Source organism: Oncorhynchus keta, chromosome 1, assembly GCF_023373465.1.
Source record: "Oncorhynchus keta strain PuntledgeMale-10-30-2019 chromosome 1, Oket_V2, whole genome shotgun sequence".
NCBI lineage: Eukaryota > Metazoa > Chordata > Actinopteri > Salmoniformes > Salmonidae > Oncorhynchus > Oncorhynchus keta.
This window is the reverse complement of record NC_068421.1, coordinates 99,800,594-99,822,581: the sequence shown is the minus strand read 5'-3', so window position 1 is coordinate 99,822,581 and position 21,988 is coordinate 99,800,594. Positions and strand designations below refer to the sequence as shown.

Here is a 21,988-nt window from a genome sequence, read left to right as displayed (position 1 = left end):
TGTTTCATTTTGGGTTACCAGGTGCCTATTTTCAATCACCAGTTGCACATGAAACATAGTTTTATTTTAGAAAAGTTTGGACTTAGTACATTTTCACAAATAATTTAGAATCATCCATATAATCCTACTAATATTACTCCCCACAATGAAGCCCCACTACTGGGTAAAATTCACTAGATGTTGCCAAAGGTACAATCTATGGAGGATTCTAAAATAGAATCCTTTGGCTACCTCTAGTGAATTTTCCCCAGTATTGCGTCTCCAAAGTGGGATTTAATATTATAATGCCTGGTAAATGCATTTAGGACCATGTTTTTATTTTTAGGTTACCAGGTGCCTATTTTCAATCACCAGTTGCACAGAGGTAAATCCTAATCCGCATCCACAAAAATATTTTAAAGTGTCCATAAATCACTCGGGATGGGCCCCCATGGATAGAGGGCCATAGTATGATACTCCCATAGTGGGCATTAATATCAGAATGACCGGTAAGTGCATTTAGGACCATATTTTTATTTTTAGGTTACCAGGTGCATATAGGGTTAGGGTTAGGGGTTAGGGTTAGTTTCTAGTTTTGAGTCGGTTGATCCACTTCCATCTCTGACACGTGGAAGCCGAAGGGGGGGGAAGGGAGGGGTGTGCACTCCACATCATATACGCGCGGGCCGGAGGGGTCCGGGCGCGGCCGGCCAAAGTAGTAGGCCCCATTGTTGCCCACTTGTAGATTAACCCGTTGGTTGGGTTAAAAGACTGTCTGTCTGTAGGGTTAGGGTTAGGTATAGTGTTTTAGAATGGTTAAGGTTAAGTTTAGGGTAAGGTATAGTTTTTTAGAATGGTTAAGGTTAGGGTTAGGGTTACGTATGGGTTTTGGAGTGGTTAATGTTAGGGTTAGGGTTAGGGTAAGGTATAGTTTTTTTAGAATGGTTAAGGTTAGGTTTAGGTAGGTCTGTCAACTCGACGTAGGATCAGGCAAAACCCTTGAGTTGCGTACCTTATGCAGGTACGGTCCTCGGTTGGTTGCCATGTGTCCATGTCGAGTGGTATGGTCATGATGTCTAGGTCCGCTATGTCAACGGAAGTGGAAAGCATAGTGCAACCTAGGAGTTTACTCTCTGTCGGATCCTTCTGTTTTGGCTCCACGTTGTCTGTGTATTTACTTCAGTGATCGTCAATCTTTTGGTCCTGGATGTTTTCAATCATGTTGTGTATTTCAGAGGTTATTCCCTTCCAGGATCCTAACTCTGAATCAGCCCATGTCTAGTCAAATCCAGCTGGTCTGTATGGGTATACTCGACGTAGGATCAGGCAAAACCATCGAGTGGCGTACCTTATGCAGGTCTGGGCCTCAGTCGGTTGCCATGTGTCCATGTCAAGTGGTTAGTCTTTAAACTACCAGTGGTTTGAGCAGACAAAAACCCAGGGGGCGAGCCCTCTCTACGGTTGTCATGCATCCGCCCTTGGGAGTTCCGTCCTGTGTTTCGGTAGGTGTATGGAGGGTTTAGGAACAGGCAAACCTTCTCTGGCTTACGTATGAAACGTCCGGCAGTAGTAGAAGTTGATTGTCATGTGTCCATCCCCACCATCTCAGTCGTAGGTGATTCAGTGGTTTTGGGTGATAGTGACCAGTGGAGTTACTCCCTTCCAGGATCGTAACGTTTCCAGAGGTATATCATCCCTAGACAGTGAATTTGTTCGTAGTCCCGGTAAAAAAATGGTTTGGTTGTCCAGGCTTAGTGCGGCGGGGTAAGGGATCCCCCAGTGAGAAATTATTCTGTGGGATCCAATTCTCCGCCAGACATTATCTGGGCACCCCAGGGGCCAATGCGAGTCCTCCAGCCGCAGCGCCCGTCCCAAAAGCCCCACTTTTCGAGGACTTAACTGCCCCAACCCGCTAGGATGAAAACACGCGCTACTGAACATACTGCCAATCCAATTCTAAACTGGGGTAGATAGTCCAGCGCGGTACGCGAGTCTCCTGTTTTTGTGGGGATGGGAGGGTTGAGCCGATTGGTCTGCCAACAGAACCCCGAGAGGTCCGAAGGAGTCCGGTCTATCCATATCCTCCTGTCTTCTTGCTTGGTGTATGGAAGGGCCTAATTGCTTAGGGTTCTATCGCTGCGGGGGAATCGCCAAGGTCGGGGTCCCCAGAGTAGTTGGAAAAAAGGTTCTCGTCTGTTGGGGGTGCTGGTGGGTATCTCCAAGAGAGTGTTTTTATTGGAAGGATGGTAGGTTGGTGAAGGTTTTTTTTGTTTGAATTTTGTCTATTTGTGTTCTATTTCATTGTTTCTGTTCGTCAAGGGTCCATGGTCATGGTAAGTCTTACTTCCAGAAACTAAAAAAGAAAAAAGATATATATATATATATATATATATATGGGTTAGGGTTAGTATATATATATTTTAATAATGTGTAAGTAAAAGTAACTAAAGGTAAGTATTTTTTGAGAGTCCGTGGTCACGGTAACTCTATAGTGCTATTGGAGGCCTATTTTTGTGGTCTGAATGACCCCCTATTTTTTATATGGGATGTGGGGTGTGTAAGGTGCAGGTGCAGTGTATGTCCAGATGTTCCTCCGCTGTACTGGAAGCCTCAGTGGTGGTCCAGCCCGTGGTAGTGGTGTTGGTCCTGGAGGGGTTTTAGGGAGGTCCATCCTTGGTCCGTGAGTCTCGGTGAGATTCTTTGGTTTGTGTTTTGTTTTTAGAGGTGGCAGCTGACCAAGGAATCCTGTTTTTTTTTGTTCCTTTTGAAGGCCAGGATCGGTGTTAGAGGGAGTAGTTGTTTTGACCGTAGTCTCTTCTGGATGCGAGTAGCCACTCGGTAGCTGGGTGAGTTGTATGGTGGGGGTAGGCCATCAGGTATGGTCAGGTTGATCCGCTTCTAGGGAGAGTTCTTTTGGCATTGGTTCCCTTTGGAAGTGGTGTTGGTCCTCGAGGGGTTAGGGAGGTCCATCCTCTGTCTGTGAGTCCTGGTGAGATTCTTTGGTTTGTGTTTTGTTTTTAGAGGTGGCTGCTGACCAAGGAATCCTGGGTTTTGTGTGTTCCTTTTGAAGGCCAAGATGGGTATGTGAAGAGGGAGTAGTTGTTTGGTTTCTAGTTTTGAGTCGGTTGATCCACTTCCATCTCTGACACGTGGAAACCGGAGGGGGGAAGGGAGGGGGTGCACTCCACTCATGTGCGCGTAGGCCGGAGGGGTCCAGGCGCGGCCGGCCAAGGTTGTAGGCCCCATGGTTGCCCACTTGTAGATTAACCCATTGGTTGGGTTAAAAAGTCGTCTGTCCATAGGGTAGGGGTTAGGGTTAGGTATAGTTGGTAGAATGGTTAAGGTTAGGGTTGAGGTTAGGGTAAGATATAGTATTTTAATATTTAGATTAAGGTTAGGGTTAGGGTGAGGGTTAAGGTTAGGTAAGGATTTTAGGATGGTTAAGGTTAGGGTTAGGGTTAGGTATAGTTTTTAGAATGGTAGAGTTTAGGTAGGTCTGTAAACTCGATGTAGGATCAGGCAAAATCCCTTGAGTTGCGCACCTTATGCAGGTTTGGTCCTCGGTTGGTTGCCATGTGTCCATATCGAGTGGTGTGGTCCTGATGTCAAGGTCCGCTTGTCAACGGATGTGCAAAGCATAGTGCAACCTAGGAGTATACTCCCCATCGGATCCTTTTCTCTTGACTCCATGTTGTCTATGTATTCACTTCCGTGTTCGTCAGGGTTAGGGTCAATAAGTGACAGACTAATCTGGTGTGCACTGGCACAGGCAACCCCTTTAGGATAAATAGGTAAGACGTATGTATAATATACTTTAAATGACTAAAAAAATATAAAAAATAAAAAAAATATAAAAGAAGGACCAGAGTCCGACATTTAAAATGGGGCTTAGGTTAAAAGCCAGAAATTCTAAACTAAGAATAAAGACCAAGTGCCAAGTTCAGAACGGTGGTCTAGGAGAAAAAGTTTGATATGAAAATCTAGAGATTAAAATAGATATAGAGATTGAAATAGATATAGAGAGTGTAGGGATCCAAATAGATATAGAGAGTGTAGAGATTCAAATTAGATATGGAGGTGTAGGGACATAAGGTTAGGGTTAGAAATTAAGCGGAAGATTTGAAAGCCATAGGTTAAGGTCCAAATTCAGATTGGGGTTACCATAAGGGTCAGAGTTAAAATACAGGTCCAGGTTGAAATTAAAATCAGATATGAGGGTCTAAAGGTTTAAGGTTAGGCATGAAGGTCTCAGGGTTAGGGTTAGGTTCAGGCATGGGGGTCCCAGGGTGAGGAATTAGGGTAACTTGGGGTTAAGGTTAGAATTCAGGTTGGGTTGGGGTTAGGGTCAGGGTTAGGTTCAGGCATGGGGGTCCCAGGGTTAGGGTGAGGAATTAGGGTAACTTGGGGTTAAGGTTAGAATTCAGGTTGGGTTGGGGTCAGGGTTAGGTTCAGGCATGGGGGTCCCAGGGTTAGGGTGAGGAATTAGGGTAACTTGGGGTTAAGGTTAGAATTAGGTTCAATAAGTAAGGTTAGGCATGAGGGTCTCAGGGTTAGGGTGAGGAATTAGGGTAACTTGGGGTTAAGGTTAGAATTCAGGTTGGGTTGGGGTCAGGGTTAGGGTTAGGTTCAGGCATGGGGGTCCCAGGGTTAGGGTGAGGAATTAGGGTAACTTGGGGTTAAGGTTAGAATTAGGTTCAATAAGTAAGGTTAGGCATGAGGGTCTCAGGGTTAGGGTGAGGAATTAGGGTAACTTGGGGTTAAGGTTAGAATTCAGGTTGGGTTGGGGTCAGGGTTAGGGTTAGGTTCAGGCATGGGGGTCCCAGGGTTAGGAATTAGGGTAACTTGGGGTTAAGGTTAGAATTCAGGTTGGGTTGGGGTCAGGGTTAGGTTCAGGCATGGGGGTCCCAGGGTTAGGGTGAGGAATTAGGGTAACTTGGGGTTAAGGTTAGAATTCAGGTTGGGTTGGGGTCAGGGTTAGGTTCAGGCATGGGGGTCCCAGGGTTAGGGTGAGGAATTAGGGTAACTTGGGGTTAAGGTTAGAATTCAGGTTGGGTTGGGGTCAGGGTTAGGGTTAGGTTCAGGCATGGGGGTCCCAGGGTTAGGGTGAGGAATTAGGGTAACTTGGGGTTAAGGTTAGAATTCAGGTTGGGTTGGGGTCAGGGTTAGGGTCGGGTTAGGGTCAATAAGTAAGGTTTAGGCATGAGGGTCTCAGGGTTAGGGTGAGGGATTGGGGTAACTAGGGGTTAAGGTTAGAATTCAGGTTAGGGTCTACAAGGTGAACCAATGAGTACAAGAATAAAAAAATAAAAATAAAAAGGTCCATGGTGCCATCAAACAAAGGCAAAACTAGTGTTAGGGTTAGTTCAGATCGGAGCTCTGGAAAGAGGCCTGAGTTCCCGACAAGGTTAAATGATGTCAGTGATCTTCAGATCGGAGCTCTAGAAAGAGGCCCGAGTTCCCAACTTGCGAGTTATTTGACCATTTGAAAGGTATTTTCTCAGCCCCGAGTTTCCTGTTGTTTTGAGCAGAAGTCATGCTGGATTGACAGCATGGCCAATGTTGAATGTTTATCGGTTTAAGCTTGGAAAAGAGACCATTAAACCCAGACTTGGGACCACGCACCCACTCCACTGAAAAGCAGGCTAGTGATTGCTTTGCAATGCTTGGAGTTAGTCACTGATTCCTTCCAAACCACTCATTGTTGAATATGCGTTTGCAATTTGTGTAATGTTTATGGCCGATGAGCTCAAGTTTTATCTATAACTTCTCTTCATATGACAAGGATTTAAAAGGATTTCCCAGTAGATTGTTGATTTGATTCATGAGTGCGAGCTAAGATTTAGAAAGTATGATGTTGACATGATCAGTCCAATCAAAGCTACTGTAGATATTTAGTATTTTTATTAGGATCCCCATTAGCTGTTGCAAAAGCAGAAGCTACTCTTCCTGGGGTCCACACAGAACACAGAACACGAAACATAATACATTATGACATAATACAGATCAATAGACAACAACAGCTCAAGGACAAAACTTTTTTTTTTTTTTAAAGGCACACGTAGCATACACATCAATACACACCAACTATCTGTGTCCAATAGGGGAGAGGCGTTGTGCCGGGAGGTGTTGCTTTATCTGGTTTTTATTTGACCAATATGAGATGGGAAGGAAGTTCCATGCAATAATGGCTCTATATAATACTGTACACTTTCTTGAATTTGTTCTGGATTTGTGGACTGAAAAAATCCCTGGTGGGATGTGTGTGTGTGTGTGTGTGTGTGTGTGTGTGTGTGGCAGAGTTGTGTGTAAATTGACTATGCAAACAATTTGTGATTTTCAACACATTGTTTCCTATAAAAAGAAGTAATGCTGTTAGTATCTCAGCGCTTAGCCAAGAGAGATTGGCGTGCATGGTATTTATATCACCCGTCTGATTACAATTAAGAGCAAGATGTGCCGCTCTGTTCTGGGCCAGCTGCAGCTTAACTAGGTGTTTCCTTTGGCAACTAACCATCTGTCGCGTCTCTCTGGTAACGTCGCCGTCTGTCGCGCCTCGTCGCCGTTTGTTATGTGATTAAACTGATTAATCATGTAACTGTAATCACTTAAGGAAGTCAGGGCACTAAGGAAAATATCTGATCAGTCTTCTGATTAATGAATTATTACATTGTAAATAGTTGGTTATCTGCACGAACCCAGTCTTCACTGAGTCATCCATACATCAATTGTCTTAAAATAATTGATTTACTAAGTAATTCACAGAAATGCATCACACAAACAAACAAAATAGATATATTTACAAATAAATGATACAGGGCATGTGCCCTAGTGGGCTAAGTAGTTTTCCACTTTAATTTTGAGTGGGACTCCAAATCCAGACTTTTAGATTAACTAACTTCAAAGTAATGACTCGGGACGTCGGGTTTGATACGAAAGCTTCTTTTAGTAAGAATACTTGTTTACGTTACATTTAACAACAATTGTTTTGGTACTGAGCAATGCAGGTAAGATGCTGTCGGAAAGTCAGCCATAATCACTCGCACCTGCACATAATTGGCGCGTTATCACTCATTCCTCTCGCAAGGCATTCTGGGACTTGCAGTCAAAAAGCACAATTCAACACAACCCAATACAATTACATATGCAAATAAATCCAAAGAAATATCTCTAGACACAGCTCAAAGAATAAACTTAAACATTGACTCTGTAACACATTAAAGTTACACCCCCCCCCCCCGATGAACAATTGTGTTCATCTAGATCTCTAGGCAGTATATCAACTGAATAGGTCTCCTCAACAAAGTCCCTGAAGCAGTACGTACTGAACATGATCTAACTAGGCCATCTCGGCCTGGAAAGAGTTCCTCAATCTTTCCTAGTTTCCAGGTTTGTCTGGGTGTGTTGCAGCGGTGTGCTGACTTTAGATCCAGCAAGTAGTCTCTTCACCAACTGTTCCAGAAACTGGTCACAAGTCACTGCCTGTACTTCCATCTGCGTCTCATTTCCCGCTTGTTTAACATTGGGTGCTGAGTGTCACTTGCTCCAGAATGCATCACCTTCTCATGGTGGTACTGTATCAGCATTTCTGAGTATCTGGACTTATTGGGCAGAACCCATGTGCTGCTCTCTGAATGTGAATTTGGACTGTTGCAGTCTTCCTCCTACACCGAGTCGTTCGTGTTCGTCCAGGAAAGGTTTCAGTTCTCTGATTTTACAGTCATTGTTTAGGCTTTCCTGCCTTCAGTAGTTTGATCTCCTGTCAAACTGTTGTTGTGTTACCTTAATCCAGTACCTTTCTGCATCGAACAGTTCGTCAGCAGTCAGTTCACCTTGCATCTTTATGGTTGTATGAGCATTGGCTATGAACCTCTTTATCCAGGCGGTGACTCTGAACACTCTTTTCAGTTTGCTGTACCTTTCAAGCTCCAACACAGGTTCTGTGCTGTTTGCTGCGAGTTGTACAGTAACCTGGCAACTGGACTTGAGTTCTATATTCACCTCTTCCGGAACCTTGTTATCAGTCTCTTCGGACTGATTGGGGGATGTCAGAATTCTCGGTCCATTCCACCATAGCTCGCTCTGTGTCAAGTTTCGAACAGTTTGTCCTCTGGTAGGGAGGTCAGCTGGATTAGTTTTCCCTTCAATATGTGACCATGACTCTGGATTGGTCAAGGACTGGATCTCCGTCACTCTGTTCGCAATAAACTGTTTCCATTTCTGAGCTGAGCTGCAAATCCAATGCAGCATGATCATCGAGTCTGTCCACATTTTGATCTGTTTTTGTTCCATGTTCAGTGTGGTCATCAAGTTGTTTGCTAGTCTCGCTCCAATCACAGCTCCCATGAGCTCCAGGCGTGGCAGCGTCATTTTCTTAAGTGTGGCTACCCTGGACTTGGATGCGACTAGACTTGTTGTTTCCCTGTCTTGTGACTCACCTTGCAAGTAAGCTACTGCACCGTAAGCCCTTTCACTAGCATCACAGAACACATGTAGTTTCAGGATGTGGTTATTCTGTGGCCGCATGTCTGTTCTGTACCACCTTGGTATGGTGAGCTGGTGTAACTGGGGTAGTTCTGAACACCACTGTTGCCATTCTCGTGTCAGATCAGGTGGTAATTCTTCGTCCCAGCTGAGTCCCCTCTGCCACATGTCCTGGAACATGCACTTGATCCTGATGGTGAAGGGAGTTAAGAAACCAAGAGGGTCGAAGATACGTGCAGACGACTGCAGAACACTTCTCTGTGTTTTGCTTTTGCCTTAGAATGCTCAGTAACGGCCTGAGGTCAAACAAAGTCATCCGTTTCCGGCCTCCACACCTAAAACCTTCAGCACTAATCCTTAGTGTCCTCATACTCCCATTTTGTTTTCAATTCAGGAGAATTGGTCATCCATTTGCAGAGGTCCATGCCTGCAATCCACAGCATTCGCTTTGCAGTTGTTGTCCTTCTGTAGCTCAGTTGGTAGAGCATGGCGCTTGTAACGCCAGGGTAGTGGGTTCAATCCCCGGGACCACCCATACGTAGAATGTATGCACACATGACTGTAAGTCGCTTTGGATAAAAGCGTCTGCTAAATGGCATATATTATTATTATTATTATTATATTACAAGTTAAGCCTCTTCAACATTGCGTGAACTTGCAATGAACTCATCTACGTAGAGTGACTCTCTCAGTATCTCTACAACTTCTGGTTCTGTTTCATATGGTTTCAGGCGCTTCCTGATTGTAGCTGCCAGCAAAAATGGACTTGTGGAAGCTCCAAATACCACTCTTTCATCCTCAGCACACGCAGCTCCTCTTCATTTTCTCCCCTTGGTTGCCCAGTGAGCCATAGAAATCTCACGGCGTCTCTGTCTCTCTCTGCTAGGGATATCTGCAGGAAAGCTTTCTTGATGTCTGCCATGAATGCGATCTCATGTAGTCTGAACTTTATCAGAACGCTGAGCAGATCCGGATTCAGGTTCGGTCCTGTGAGTAGACAGTCATTGAGAGATGGACAGCCATCTTCATGGGACGAGGTATCAAACACCACTCTCAGTTTTGTTGTCACCTTATCTTCTCGGAGTACTGCATGGTGAGGTAAGTAGTATTTTACGTTGTCTGCACTTGATGCGTTGTCCTTGGGCACGTCCTCTGCCATATCTTGTTGTAAGTAGTCCTCTACTACTTCATTGTATCTGCTGTACAACGTCACATCCTTCTTCAGTCTTTTCTTCAGACCTTCAAACCGTTTCTTGGCGATTCTATAGTTGTCTTGGAGTTCTGGCATTTCTCGTTTCCATGGCAACTCCACATGGTATTGCCCATCTTTGAAGGTGGCTGTTTCCTCAAACCTTTGTAGAGCCTCGTTTTCCTCTGAGTTCTGTGTCCTCTCGCTTAGAATACCCAGAGACTCATGCTCCCAGAATGCATGCAGTTGCTTGGAGACTAGTGTGTCTTCATCAAGTGGGATGAACATGCAGGTTGCCTCGGCGACACTTGACATGGACACGGGTCCCTACACCGACCATCCAAAGGTGCTCTCTAAAGCAACTAGCGTCTCCGTCAGTCGCTCCACTCTGCCTGATACTATCTGCCAGTAGTAGCCTGCTCCTATCAGGACAGAGAGTTCGGGATCATTGTCATCTCCTGGAAAGTCTGCGAGCTGCAGTCCCCTTTTACTGAGCTCATGCTGAATCTGTTCACCAGGAACCTTCATCACAGCTGTGCACACTTGTGGGGTTTCAATTGCCTCTCTCACTATTCTCTGCTGTTTGTCCCAGACATTCTCCAAGATGACTTTCACTGTGTTGCGTTGGGACGTTGCTGGGGCAGAGGAGCCAAACGTGTGAAGTGTGCCTCTTGTCTGATTACTGGTAGCTTCAAGCCCTTCACAAGGTTCTCATGTATGAAGCTTCTCTGACTGCCTCCATCTAGTAAACAACGAGCTATCTTCCTGCCCGATGGGCCTTCTACCCATGCCTTTGCCGTTTGTAGCAACACAGTGTTCTGTTCATCTGGTTTCATCTTCACTGAATGGGTAATAACTGAGGAAACAACAGCATCTACAGAAACAGTAGGGGGTTGCACCTCACTCCTCTTACTGGTACACACCGCAATGTGATGTCTGCTTCAGAAACAGTAGGGGGTTGCACCTCACTCCTCTTACTGGTACACACAGCAATGTGATGTCTGCTTCAGAAACAGTAGGGGGTTGCACCTCACTCCTCTTACTGGTACACGCAACAATGTGATGTCTGCTTCCACATGTTGCACACGATACATCTTTGACTTTACAGAATTTTGCTTTGTGTCTCTGTCCTAAACATACAAAGCACCATGTTCTTTAGTTTCTCTTTGCGTGTAGCAATATTGTAGTCAGGGCAGTTTTCTGATTTGTGATCTGCACTGTCACAGAATAGACACGTTTGCTGTTCCTTCTGGCTGGCTGTATGCAGTGCTGCAGCAGAGGGCATGTTGGGTCTTCTGGTTTTCATTTCATTGGAGAAGCATGACTTGTTCAATGGTTTGCTCTCTTTCTGTTGGTTGTATGATCTTGTCATTTGTAGCGCTCTCTCCCTGCTCTGAACCTCTTTCTGTAGGAAACAGATCATCTCAGACACTTTCCATTCATCATCTACTCCCTTCTGACGACTATAGTCAAGAGCTATGTCCTCTGGAATCGTCTGCAGTAAGATTGGGAATAGTAGGCTTCCATAGGTTTCTGACACTACACCCAGTGATTCCAGGCTCCTAATCTGAATTTCACATTCATCATATAGCTGCCTCAATGCATTTAGATCAGAGGATTTCTTCACAGGTGTGAGATTCAGCAGCTTTGACATATGAGCACTAATCACAAGGTCTTTCCTTCCAAATCTGCTCTTGAGTAGAGCGATTGCATCATAGTTACTGTCAACATCAGTCCTGATACTGCCATACTGCCTTTGCAGCTGGTCCAGTGAGATATGTTTTCAGAAAAAAACTTATTTTTTACACAGTGAATCATTGTTGTGAATAGCAGTCTCATACTGGCTCCAAAACTCCTGCCACATACTCCATAGAATTTCTCAATAATCAACGTCTGTAGCCTGACTGATTGTCTCTGTGATATGTTTGAGTTGGTGTCACTCACCCGGGCTGGTAGTGGATTGACATCCGGTTTCTTCGTTATCACTCTTTGTGCACGACTCTTCAGCATGATAATGCGCTCTTTATAATCCTCCATGCATGCAATCTCTGCCTCCAATCCGTCCAATGGCGTTAACTTCAATTCCACGATCGAGTTCAAACAAACTGTCCTCCTTAGCTGATAACAATTCCAACAATGTACTCGGTATCCGGATTTGACTGGGATGTTTCCACGTCAATCTGATTCAAAATCTGCGTTGTTGCGCCTCGAATGGTACCCCGCTTTCGTCTCATTCTTTCTGCTTCATGCCGACGTTCCTCCTCAGCCATTTCAGCCACTTCTTCGTCGCAGCTCATATCCCGGGTTTCGGCACCAAATTTTAGATGAACTAACTTCTTAGTAATGACTCGAGATGTCGGTTTTGCTACGAAAGCTTCTTTTAGTAAGAATACTTGTTTACGTTACATTTAACAACAATTGTTTTGGTACTGAGCAATGCAGGTAAGATGCTGTCGGAAAGTCAGCCACAATCACCCGCACCTGCACATAATTGGCGCGTTATCACTCATTCCTCTCGCAAGGCAGTCTGGGACTTGCAGTCAAAAAGCGCAATTCAACACAACCCAATACAATTACATATGCAAAGAAATATCTCTAGACACAGCTCAAAGAATAAACTTAAACATTGACTCCAACACATTAAAGTTAAAACACAGACTTCCATGGTTTGATCAATTTGATTTCCATTGATAATGTGTGTGATTTGTCAGCACATTCAACAATGTAAAGAAAAAAGTATTTAATAAGAATATTTCATTCATTCAGATCTAGGATGTGTTATTTTAGTGTTCCCTTTAGTTTTTTGAGCAGTATATTTACAAAGAAAGGAGGATGTGCCCTAATGGCAGCTTGTTAGACAGTGATAATTATAACAATTGAAATGCTAATCCTTCGCATATGAACGCTCATTCGGGAATTATTGCAATCAATATATATATTTACGCTCAGTGTGTCGTCGGTATCTCTGAAACGTTTGTTTCTGTTGGAGAGTTTGTCCGCTCTCTCTCTGTCGTGGTTAGAATGGCTGGTTCAGTGACATTCATTCATGTCGTTATAGGATAGATATTTTGGCTGTTGGTTTTCGCGTTCAATGATCCGAATTCCTACCTGCAGACTATTAATTAATATCGAAGACTTGTTCTATTCTGTCGGTATCGATAGTCTTAAGAGTTTAACCACGTGGTATGGTTAAAAGATTCAGCCATCTACTCAAACCTTAGGTTTATGGTCTCTACTCAAACCTGGGCCCTCTTGTGGTAAGCTGGTCTGCAACCTTTCACCATCTTGTAATTGAGGTGAGCTGGTCTGGTGATTGAAAACCCGGGTTTTATTCGGAAGAGCAGAAAAGGGCCTGTCCCAGGACACCAGACCGTAACTGTGCTCATGGGCGGTCTTCTGATTTAGTTAAAATCCAAAGGGAATTGGAGTTTCCTTCATTAAACAGTCCAAAATCACATTACACAATTTCACAAAGAGTATCATCCTCTTTCATCTTATACAACAATTAGCCTCATATCAGAAGCTATTGTATAAACATTTATGGTAATGTGGCCATATTGTCGCCCATGAGTTTCACAAAATATTACCCAACGGACCAGTTCGTAGCTGGATTCTTCACTGATCTTTTATACATTCTCCAGAACATAAATGTTGTTCGGTTTTCCAGTTCTGTGAGGTGGAAGAAATCCCTTTGTTCTCTCTATGAAAACTCACTCTCTATATACTGTGGCCATGAGGAGATAATCTCCTGGAATTTACGACCTCTGACCACAGCAGCCTGGTTTTAGGAGACTGGGGGGATGGTGCTCGCTGTACCCAAAGAGGGTCATGACAACCGATAGTTGTCGGTTCTTTTGACCAAGGACTGGTTAAAAATGTTAAATGTGTCTTTTGTTCGTGGACATCGTTTGTTGGAGTCAAATCAACTACATGCGCTACGCTCCCGAACCCCATGTGTGCTAAGCTCCCTGTTAGATGAAATAATACATAAATGACTGGAGGGAGCCAGAGATCAAGATGTTAACCTGACCATCCTCTGGTCCTGCTGGCTTTCTCTGATTCTGGCATTACTCTCCTGAAGGTGGTGGTAAATGGGCAACACGAGGAGTCTGCAACCTTTCATGTGAATTTTATCTTAGGCTGTCATTTCTACTGATCTGCAGTTATCGCTTTCATATGCACCTTTTTGGTTAATAAAATGTATTTTCAATCATTCATGTGGTTAATCAAAATGATATCTAAGTGAAAGTGATACAAACCTAAAAAGTAACTTCTATTGCAAATGTGTAAAAATGTCCTAAAGCAAACAAATAAAACATTGTGGCCTGCAGGTATAAAATATCCTGAAATTATCATATGAATCGCACATGGCCTGTCTGCATTGAACTATGTATCTACTTGGTCTGGGGGGGGAGGCCCTATGTATCTACTTGGTCTGGGGGGCCCTATGTATCTACTTGGTCTGGGGGGTGAGGCCCTATGTATCTACTTGGTCTGGGGGAGGCCCTATGTATCTACTTGGTCTGGGGGGCCCTATGCTCGCAACTTGGTCTGGAGGGGGCCCTATGCTCGCAACTTGGTCTGGGAGGGAGGCCCTATGCTTGCAACTTGGCCTGGGGGGCCCTATGCTTGCAACTTGGTCTGGGGGAGGCCCTATGTAACAACTTGGTCTGGGGGGAGGCCCTATGTATCAACTTGGTCTGGGGGGGAGGCCCTATGCTTGCAACTTGGCCTGGGGGGCCCTATGCTTGCAACTTGGTCTGGGGGAGGCCCTATGTATCAACTTGGTCTGGGGGGAGGCCCTATGTATCAACTTGGTCTGGGGGAGGCCCTATGCTTGCAACTTGGTCTGGGGGGGAGGCCCTATGTATCTACTTGGTCTGGGGGTGGGGCCCTATGCTTGCAACTTGGTCTGGGGGGAGGCCCTATGTATCAACTTGGTCTGGGGGGGAGGCCCTATGCTCGCAACTTGGTCTGGGGGGGGGGCCCTATGCTCGCAACTTGGTCTGGGTGGGGGGCCTATGCTCGCAACTTGGTCTGGGGGCCCAATGCTCGCAACTTGGTCTGGGGGAGGCCCTATGCTCTCATTTGTTTCCCCTGCCTGTGAGCTCGGGACAGACAGCTGTAGGCTATTTGATCAAGAGATGGGAAGTAATCAGGTAGCCCTATTTTATGACGTTTCCATTGGATCCGAGCATGACATGAGTGGTCAAAAAGGAGAGAGCTGGGAATATTTTTCAAATACATTGAGGAACTTTTGTAATTCTCAATGGATGGTAAAAACGGTATGTTTGCTTGCTGTTTTGAGGTGACAAAGCATTACTTTGAGAAGCTCCACAGGTCATTATTAGTGGTGCGTTAAGCCCATCAGAAATACTATGATGGGCACATTTGTAAGCCTACATTGGCGCGCAGGCTAGGCAGCATATAGGTCTACTTCTATGCGTTTGCGTTCTTACTCAACATTGACAGGAGCGCTGCCAAACAAAATAAGGACTAAATTAACTGGTAAATGAAATGCTAGAAACAGTTTCTCTCACAAGTGTAGCATAGGTTGTGCACTGCAAACAATGTGTCCACTCCAACAATGAGAATGCTGAAAGACTATATTGAATGCATTAACTGAAATTACCATAACCAAACAAGCATTGTAGATTGTAAATGATAGGAATGAACCCATAATACACCATCCATCCTGTTCTATAACACAAGCCATAATACACCATCCATCCTGTTATATAACACAACCCATAATACACCATCCATCCTGTTATATAACACAACCCATAATACACCATCCATCCTGTTCTATAACACAACCCATAATACACCATCCATCCTGTTATATAATACACCATCCATCCTGTTCTATAACACAACCCATAATACACCATCCATCCTGTTCTATAACACAACCCATAATACACCATCCATCCTGTTATATAACACAACCCATAATACACCATCCATCCTGTTATATAACACAACCCATAATACACCATCCATCCTGTTATATAATACACCATCCATCCTGTTATATAATACACCATCCATCCTGTTATATAATACACCATCCATCCTGTTATATAACACAACCCATAATACACCATCCATCCTGTTATATAACACAACCCATAATACACCATCCATCCTGTTATATAACACAACCCATAATACTCCATCCATCCTGTTATATAACACAACCCATAATACACCATCCATCCTGTTATATAATACACCATCCATCCTGTTATATAACACACCCCATAATACACCATCCATCCTGTTATATAACACAACCATAATACACCATCCATCCTGCTCTATTACACAACCCATAATACACCATCCATCCTGTTATATAACACAACCCATAATACACCATCCATCCTGTTCTATTACACAACCCATAATACACCATCCATCCTGTTCTATAACACAACCCATAATACACCATCCATCCTATTCTATAACACAACCCATAATACACCATCCATCCTGTTCTACAACACAACCCATAATACACCATCCATCCTGTTCTATAACACAACCCATAATACACCATCCATCCTGTTATATAATACACCATCCATCCTGTTCTATAACACAACCCATAATACACCATCCATCCTGTTATATAACACAACCCATAATGCACCATCCATCCTGTTATATAACACAACCCATAATACACCATCCATCCTGTTATATAACACAACCCATAATACACCATCCATCCATCCATCCAGTTATATAACACAACCCATAATACACCATCCATCCTGTTCTATAACACAACCCATAATACACCATCCATCCTGTTATATAACACAACCCATAATACACCATCCATCCTGTTCTATAACACAACCCATAATATACCATCCATCCTGTTCTATAACACAACCCATAATACACCATCCACCCTGTTCTATAACACAACCCATAATACACCATCCTGTTATATAACACACCATCCATCCTGTTATTTATACACCATCCATCCTGTTCTATAACACAACCCATAATACACCATCCACCCTGTTCTATAACACAACCCATAATACACCATCCATCCTGTTCTATAACACAACCCATAATACACCATCCATCCTGTTCTATAACACAACCCATAATACACCATCAATCCTGTTCTATAACACAACCCATAATACACCATCCATCCTGTTATATAACACAACCCATAATACACCATCCCTCCTGGTACCTCCTGTACCCCCTGTATATAGACTCGGTACCGGTACCCCCTGTATATAGACTCGGTACCGGTACCCCCTGTATATAGACTCCACACTGACTCAGTACCTGTACCCCCTGTATATAGCCTCCACACTGACTCAGTACCGGTACCCCCTGTATATAGACTCCACACTGACTCAGTACCAGTACCCCCTGTATATAGACTCCACACTGACTCAGTACCGGTACCCCCTGTATATAGACTCCACACTGACTCAGTACCAGTACCCCCTGTATATAGACTCCACTGACTCGGTACCGGTACCCCCTGTATATAGACTCCACACTGACTCAGTACTGTACCCCCTGTATATAGACTCGTTAGTGTTACATTTTATACTTCAGTTTATTTGGTAAATATTTTATTACTGTCATTGAACTGCACTGTTGGTTAAGGGCTTGTCAGTCAGCATTTCACAGTAAGGTCTACACTTGTATTTGGTGCATGTGACAAAGTTTGATATAAGTATTCAGACCCTCTACTCAGTACTTTGTTGAAGCACCTTTGGCAGCGATTACAGCCTTGAGTCTTCTTGGGTCTGATGCTACAAGCTTGGCTCACCTGTATTTGGGGAGTTTCTGCGTACAGCTTCAAGGCCTCTCCATCCTCCTGCTGGTTCCAGCTCCGTCACAATGCAGTTGGACAGTGAAGATGAAGAGGATTTCCTTGCCAATCTATGATTCATCATATGTACAGTACGTACGCAAGGAGTGGACTTTCTGGAACTGGTGGAGAGACACAGCTGATGGTGGCAGTGAGCGAGAACAGTGGCAATATCTGTAGGAAACCATGGAGCAGCTAGCCTGCCAAGCAGCACAACAACCTGGAGAGAGATGCCTAGCACACACATTATTTGAGTTAAGCTGCTTGTTCAATAAGATAGCATATATACCTTGTTATTAGCTTGTATCTATAATTGTTGATCAGTTAGGTAGCATGTTTACTACCAATACACTGCTTAAAACTATAATTGTTCAGAATGTGTTGGTTTACTAGTTAAGAAAATAAATAAAATCGAATTGCTCAGTAATGTGTAAATGTATAATAAACACAGAAATCCCAAAACCTAGAAAAAGGAACATAGACAACCCACCCAACTCACGCCCTGACCATACTAAAACAAAGACATAACAAATGATCTCAGGTCAGAAGGTGACACATGCAGGACAAGCGAACGGGGAGCACTTTGATGTCTTGTTCGCAAAAGCAGCTGCTATGGCAACAAAGTTGGACCAACAACCTTTCAGATGCCTCACATCCGCAAACTTTCAAAGCGTTACACCGGTCAGGCTGCAGCCCAGTGAATACTCAGCCCACATCCATCCTGATGCCCAGTCTTTGTACAGAGCCCAGTTCTACAACACCTTGGACACAGTGAATACTCAGCCCACATCCATCCTGATGCCCAGTCTTTGTACAGAGCCCAGTTCTACAACACCTTGGACACAGTGAATACTCAGCCCACATCCATCCTGATGCCCAGTCTTTGTACAGAGCCCAGTTCTACAACACCTTGGACACAGTGAATACTCAGCCCACATCCATCCTGATGCCCAGTCTTTGTACAGAGCCCAGTTCTACAACACCTTGGACACAGTGAATACTCAGCCCACATCCATCCTGATGCCCAGTCTTTGTACAGAGCCCAGTTCTACAACACCGTGGACACAGTGAATACTCAGCCCACATCCATCCTGATGCCCAGTCTTTGTACAGAGCCCAGTTCTACAACACCTTGGACACAGTGAATACTCAGCCCACATCCATCCTGATGCCCAGTCTTTGTACAGAGCCCAGTTCTACAACACCTTGGACACAGTGAATACTCAGCCCACATCCATCCTGATGCCCAGTCTTTGTACAGAGCCCAGTTCTACAACACCTTGGACACAGTGAATACTCAGCCCACATCCATCCTGATGCCCAGTCTTTGTACAGAGCCCAGTTCTACAACACCTTGGACACAGTGAATACTCAGCCCACATCCATCCTGATGCCCAGTCTTTGTACAGAGCCCAGTTCTACAACACCGTGGACACAGTGAATACTCAGCCCACATCCATCCTGATGCCCAGTCTTTGTACAGAGCCCAGTTCTACAACACCTTGGACACAGTGAATACTCAGCCCACATCCATCCTGATGCCCAGTCTTTGTACAGAGCCCAGTTCTACAACACCGTGGACACAGTGAATACTCAGCCCACATCCATCCTGATGCCCAGTCTTTGTACAGAGCCCAGTTCTACAACACCTTGGACACAGTGAATACTCAGCCCACATCCATCCTGATGCCCAGTCTTTGTACAGAGCCCAGTTCTACAACACCTTGGACACAGTGAATACTCAGCCCACATCCATCCTGATGCCCAGTCTTTGTACAGAGCCCAGTTCTACAACACCTTGGACACAGTGAATACTCAGCCCACATCCATCCTGATGCCCAGTCTTTGTACAGAGCCCAGTTCTACAACACCGTGGACACAGTGAATACTCAGCCCACATCCATCCAGATGCCCAGTCTTTGTACAGAGCCCAGTTCTACAATACCTTGGACACAGTGAATACTCAGCCCACATCCATCCTGATGCCCAGTCTTTGTACAGAGCCCAGTTCTACAACACCGTGGACACAGTGAATACTCAGCCCACATCCATCCTGATGCCCAGTCTTTGTACAGAGCCCAGTTCTACAACACCTTGGACACAGTGAATACTCAGCCCACATCCATCCTGATGCCCAGTCTTTGTACAGAGCCCAGTTCTACAACACCTTGGACACAGTGAATACTCAGCCCACATCCATCCTGATGCCCAGTCTTTGTACAGAGCCCAGTTCTACAACACCTTGGACACAGTGAATACTCAGCCCACATCCATCCTGATGCCCAGTCTTTGTACAGAGCCCAGTTCTACAACACCTTGGACACAGTGAATACTCAGCCCACATCCATCCTGATGCCCAGTCTTTGTACAGAGCCCAGTTCTACAACACCTTGGACACAGTGAATACTCAGCCCACATCCATCCTGATGCCCAGTCTTTGTACAGAGCCCAGTTCTACAACACCGTGGACACAGTGAATACTCAGCCCACATCCATCCTGATGCCCAGTCTTTGTACAGAGCCCAGTTCTACAACACCTTGGACACAGTGAATACTCAGCCCACATCCATCCTGATGCCCAGTCTTTGTACAGAGCCCAGTTCTACAACACCTTGGACACAGTGAATACTCAGCCCACATCCATCCTGATGCCCAGTCTTTGTACAGAGCCCAGTTCTACAACACCTTGGACACAGTGAATACTCAGCCCACATCCATCCTGATGCCCAGTCTTTGTACAGAGCCCAGTTCTACAACACCGTGGACACAGTGAATACTCAGCCCACATCCATCCAGATGCCCAGTCTTTGTACAGAGCCCAGTTCTACAATACCTTGGACACAGTGAATACTCAGCCCACATCCATCCTGATGCCCAGTCTTTGTACAGAGCCCAGTTCTACAACACCGTGGACACAGTGAATACTCAGCCCACATCCATCCTGATGCCCAGTCTTTGTACAGAGCCCAGTTCTACAACACCTTGGACACAGTGAATACTCAGCCCACATCCATCCTGATGCCCAGTCTTTGTACAGAGCCCAGTTCTACAACACCTTGGACACAGTGAATACTCAGCCCACATCCATCCTGATGCCCAGTCTTTGTACAGAGCCCAGTTCTACAACACCTTGGACACAGTGAATACTCAGCCCACATCCATCCTGATGCCCAGTCTTTGTACAGAGCCCAGTTCTACAACACCTTGGACACAGTGAATACTCAGCCCACATCCATCCTGATGCCCAGTCTTTGTACAGAGCCCAGTTCTACAACACCGTGGACACAGTGAATACTCAGCCCACATCCATCCTGATGCCCAGTCTTTGTACAGAGCCCAGTTCTACAACACCTTGGACACAGTGAATACTCAGCCCACATCCATCCTGATGCCCAGTCTTTGTACAGAGCCCAGTTCTACAACACCTTGGACACAGTGAATACTCAGCCCACATCCATCCTGATGCCCAGTCTTTGTACAGAGCCCAGTTCTACAACACCTTGGACACAGTGAATACTCAGCCCACATCCATCCTGATGCCCAGTCTTTGTACAGAGCCCAGTTCTACAACACCGTGGACACAGTGAATACTCAGCCCACATCCATCCAGATGCCCAGTCTTTGTACAGAGCCCAGTTCTACAATACCTTGGACACAGTGAATACTCAGCCCACATCCATCCTGATGCCCAGTCTTTGTACAGAGCCCAGTTCTACAACACTGTGGACACAGTGAATACTCAGCCCACATCCATCCTGATGCCCAGTCTTTGTACAGAGCCCAGTTCTACAACACCTTGGACACAGTGAATACTCAGCCCACATCCATCCTGATGCCCAGTCTTTGTACAGAGCCCAGTTCTACAACACCTTGGACACAGTGAATACTCAGCCCACATCCATCCTGATGCCCAGTCTTTGTACAGAGCCCAGTTCTACAACACCTTGGACACAGTGAATACTCAGCCCACATCCATCCTGATGCCCAGTCTTTGTACAGAGCCCAGTTCTACAACACCTTGGACACAGTGAATACTCAGCCCACATCCATCCTGATGCCCAGTCTTTGTACAGAGCCCAGTTCTACAACACCTTGGACACAGTGAATACTCAGCCCACATCCATCCTGATGCCCAGTCTTTGTACAGAGCCCAGTTCTACAACACCTTGGACACAGTGAATACTCAGTCCACATCCATCCTGATGCCCAGTCTTTGTACAGAGCCCAGTTCTACAACACCTTGGACACAGTGAATACTCAGCCCACATCCATCCTGATGCCCAGTCTTTGTACAGAGCCCAGTTCTACAACACCTTGGACACAGTGAATACTCAGCCCACATCCATCCTGATGCCCAGTCTTTGTACAGAGCCCAGTTCTACAACACCTTGGACACAGTGAATACTCAGCCCACATCCATCCTGATGCCCAGTCTTTGTACAGAGCCCAGTTCTACAACACCTTGGACACAGTGA

General features: G+C 45.1%; 1 protein-coding gene across 5 annotated transcripts in view; it reads right to left on the bottom strand.

Annotated features, from left to right (window-relative positions):
- si:ch211-121a2.4 (transmembrane protein 205) overlaps window positions 1-12,145 on the bottom strand; it is a 42,337-nt gene extending 30,192 nt beyond the window's left edge. For all 5 annotated transcript variants that reach the window (XM_052468871.1, XM_052468874.1, XM_052468876.1 and 2 more), the window contains exon 1: window positions 11,594-12,145. In XM_052468871.1, the coding sequence (XP_052324831.1) occupies window positions 11,594-11,686 (93 nt within the window). In that variant the 5' untranslated portion in view covers window positions 11,687-12,145. The remainder of the gene's footprint in view (window positions 1-11,593) is intronic.
- Between the last annotated feature and the right edge of the window lie 9,843 nt (window positions 12,146-21,988).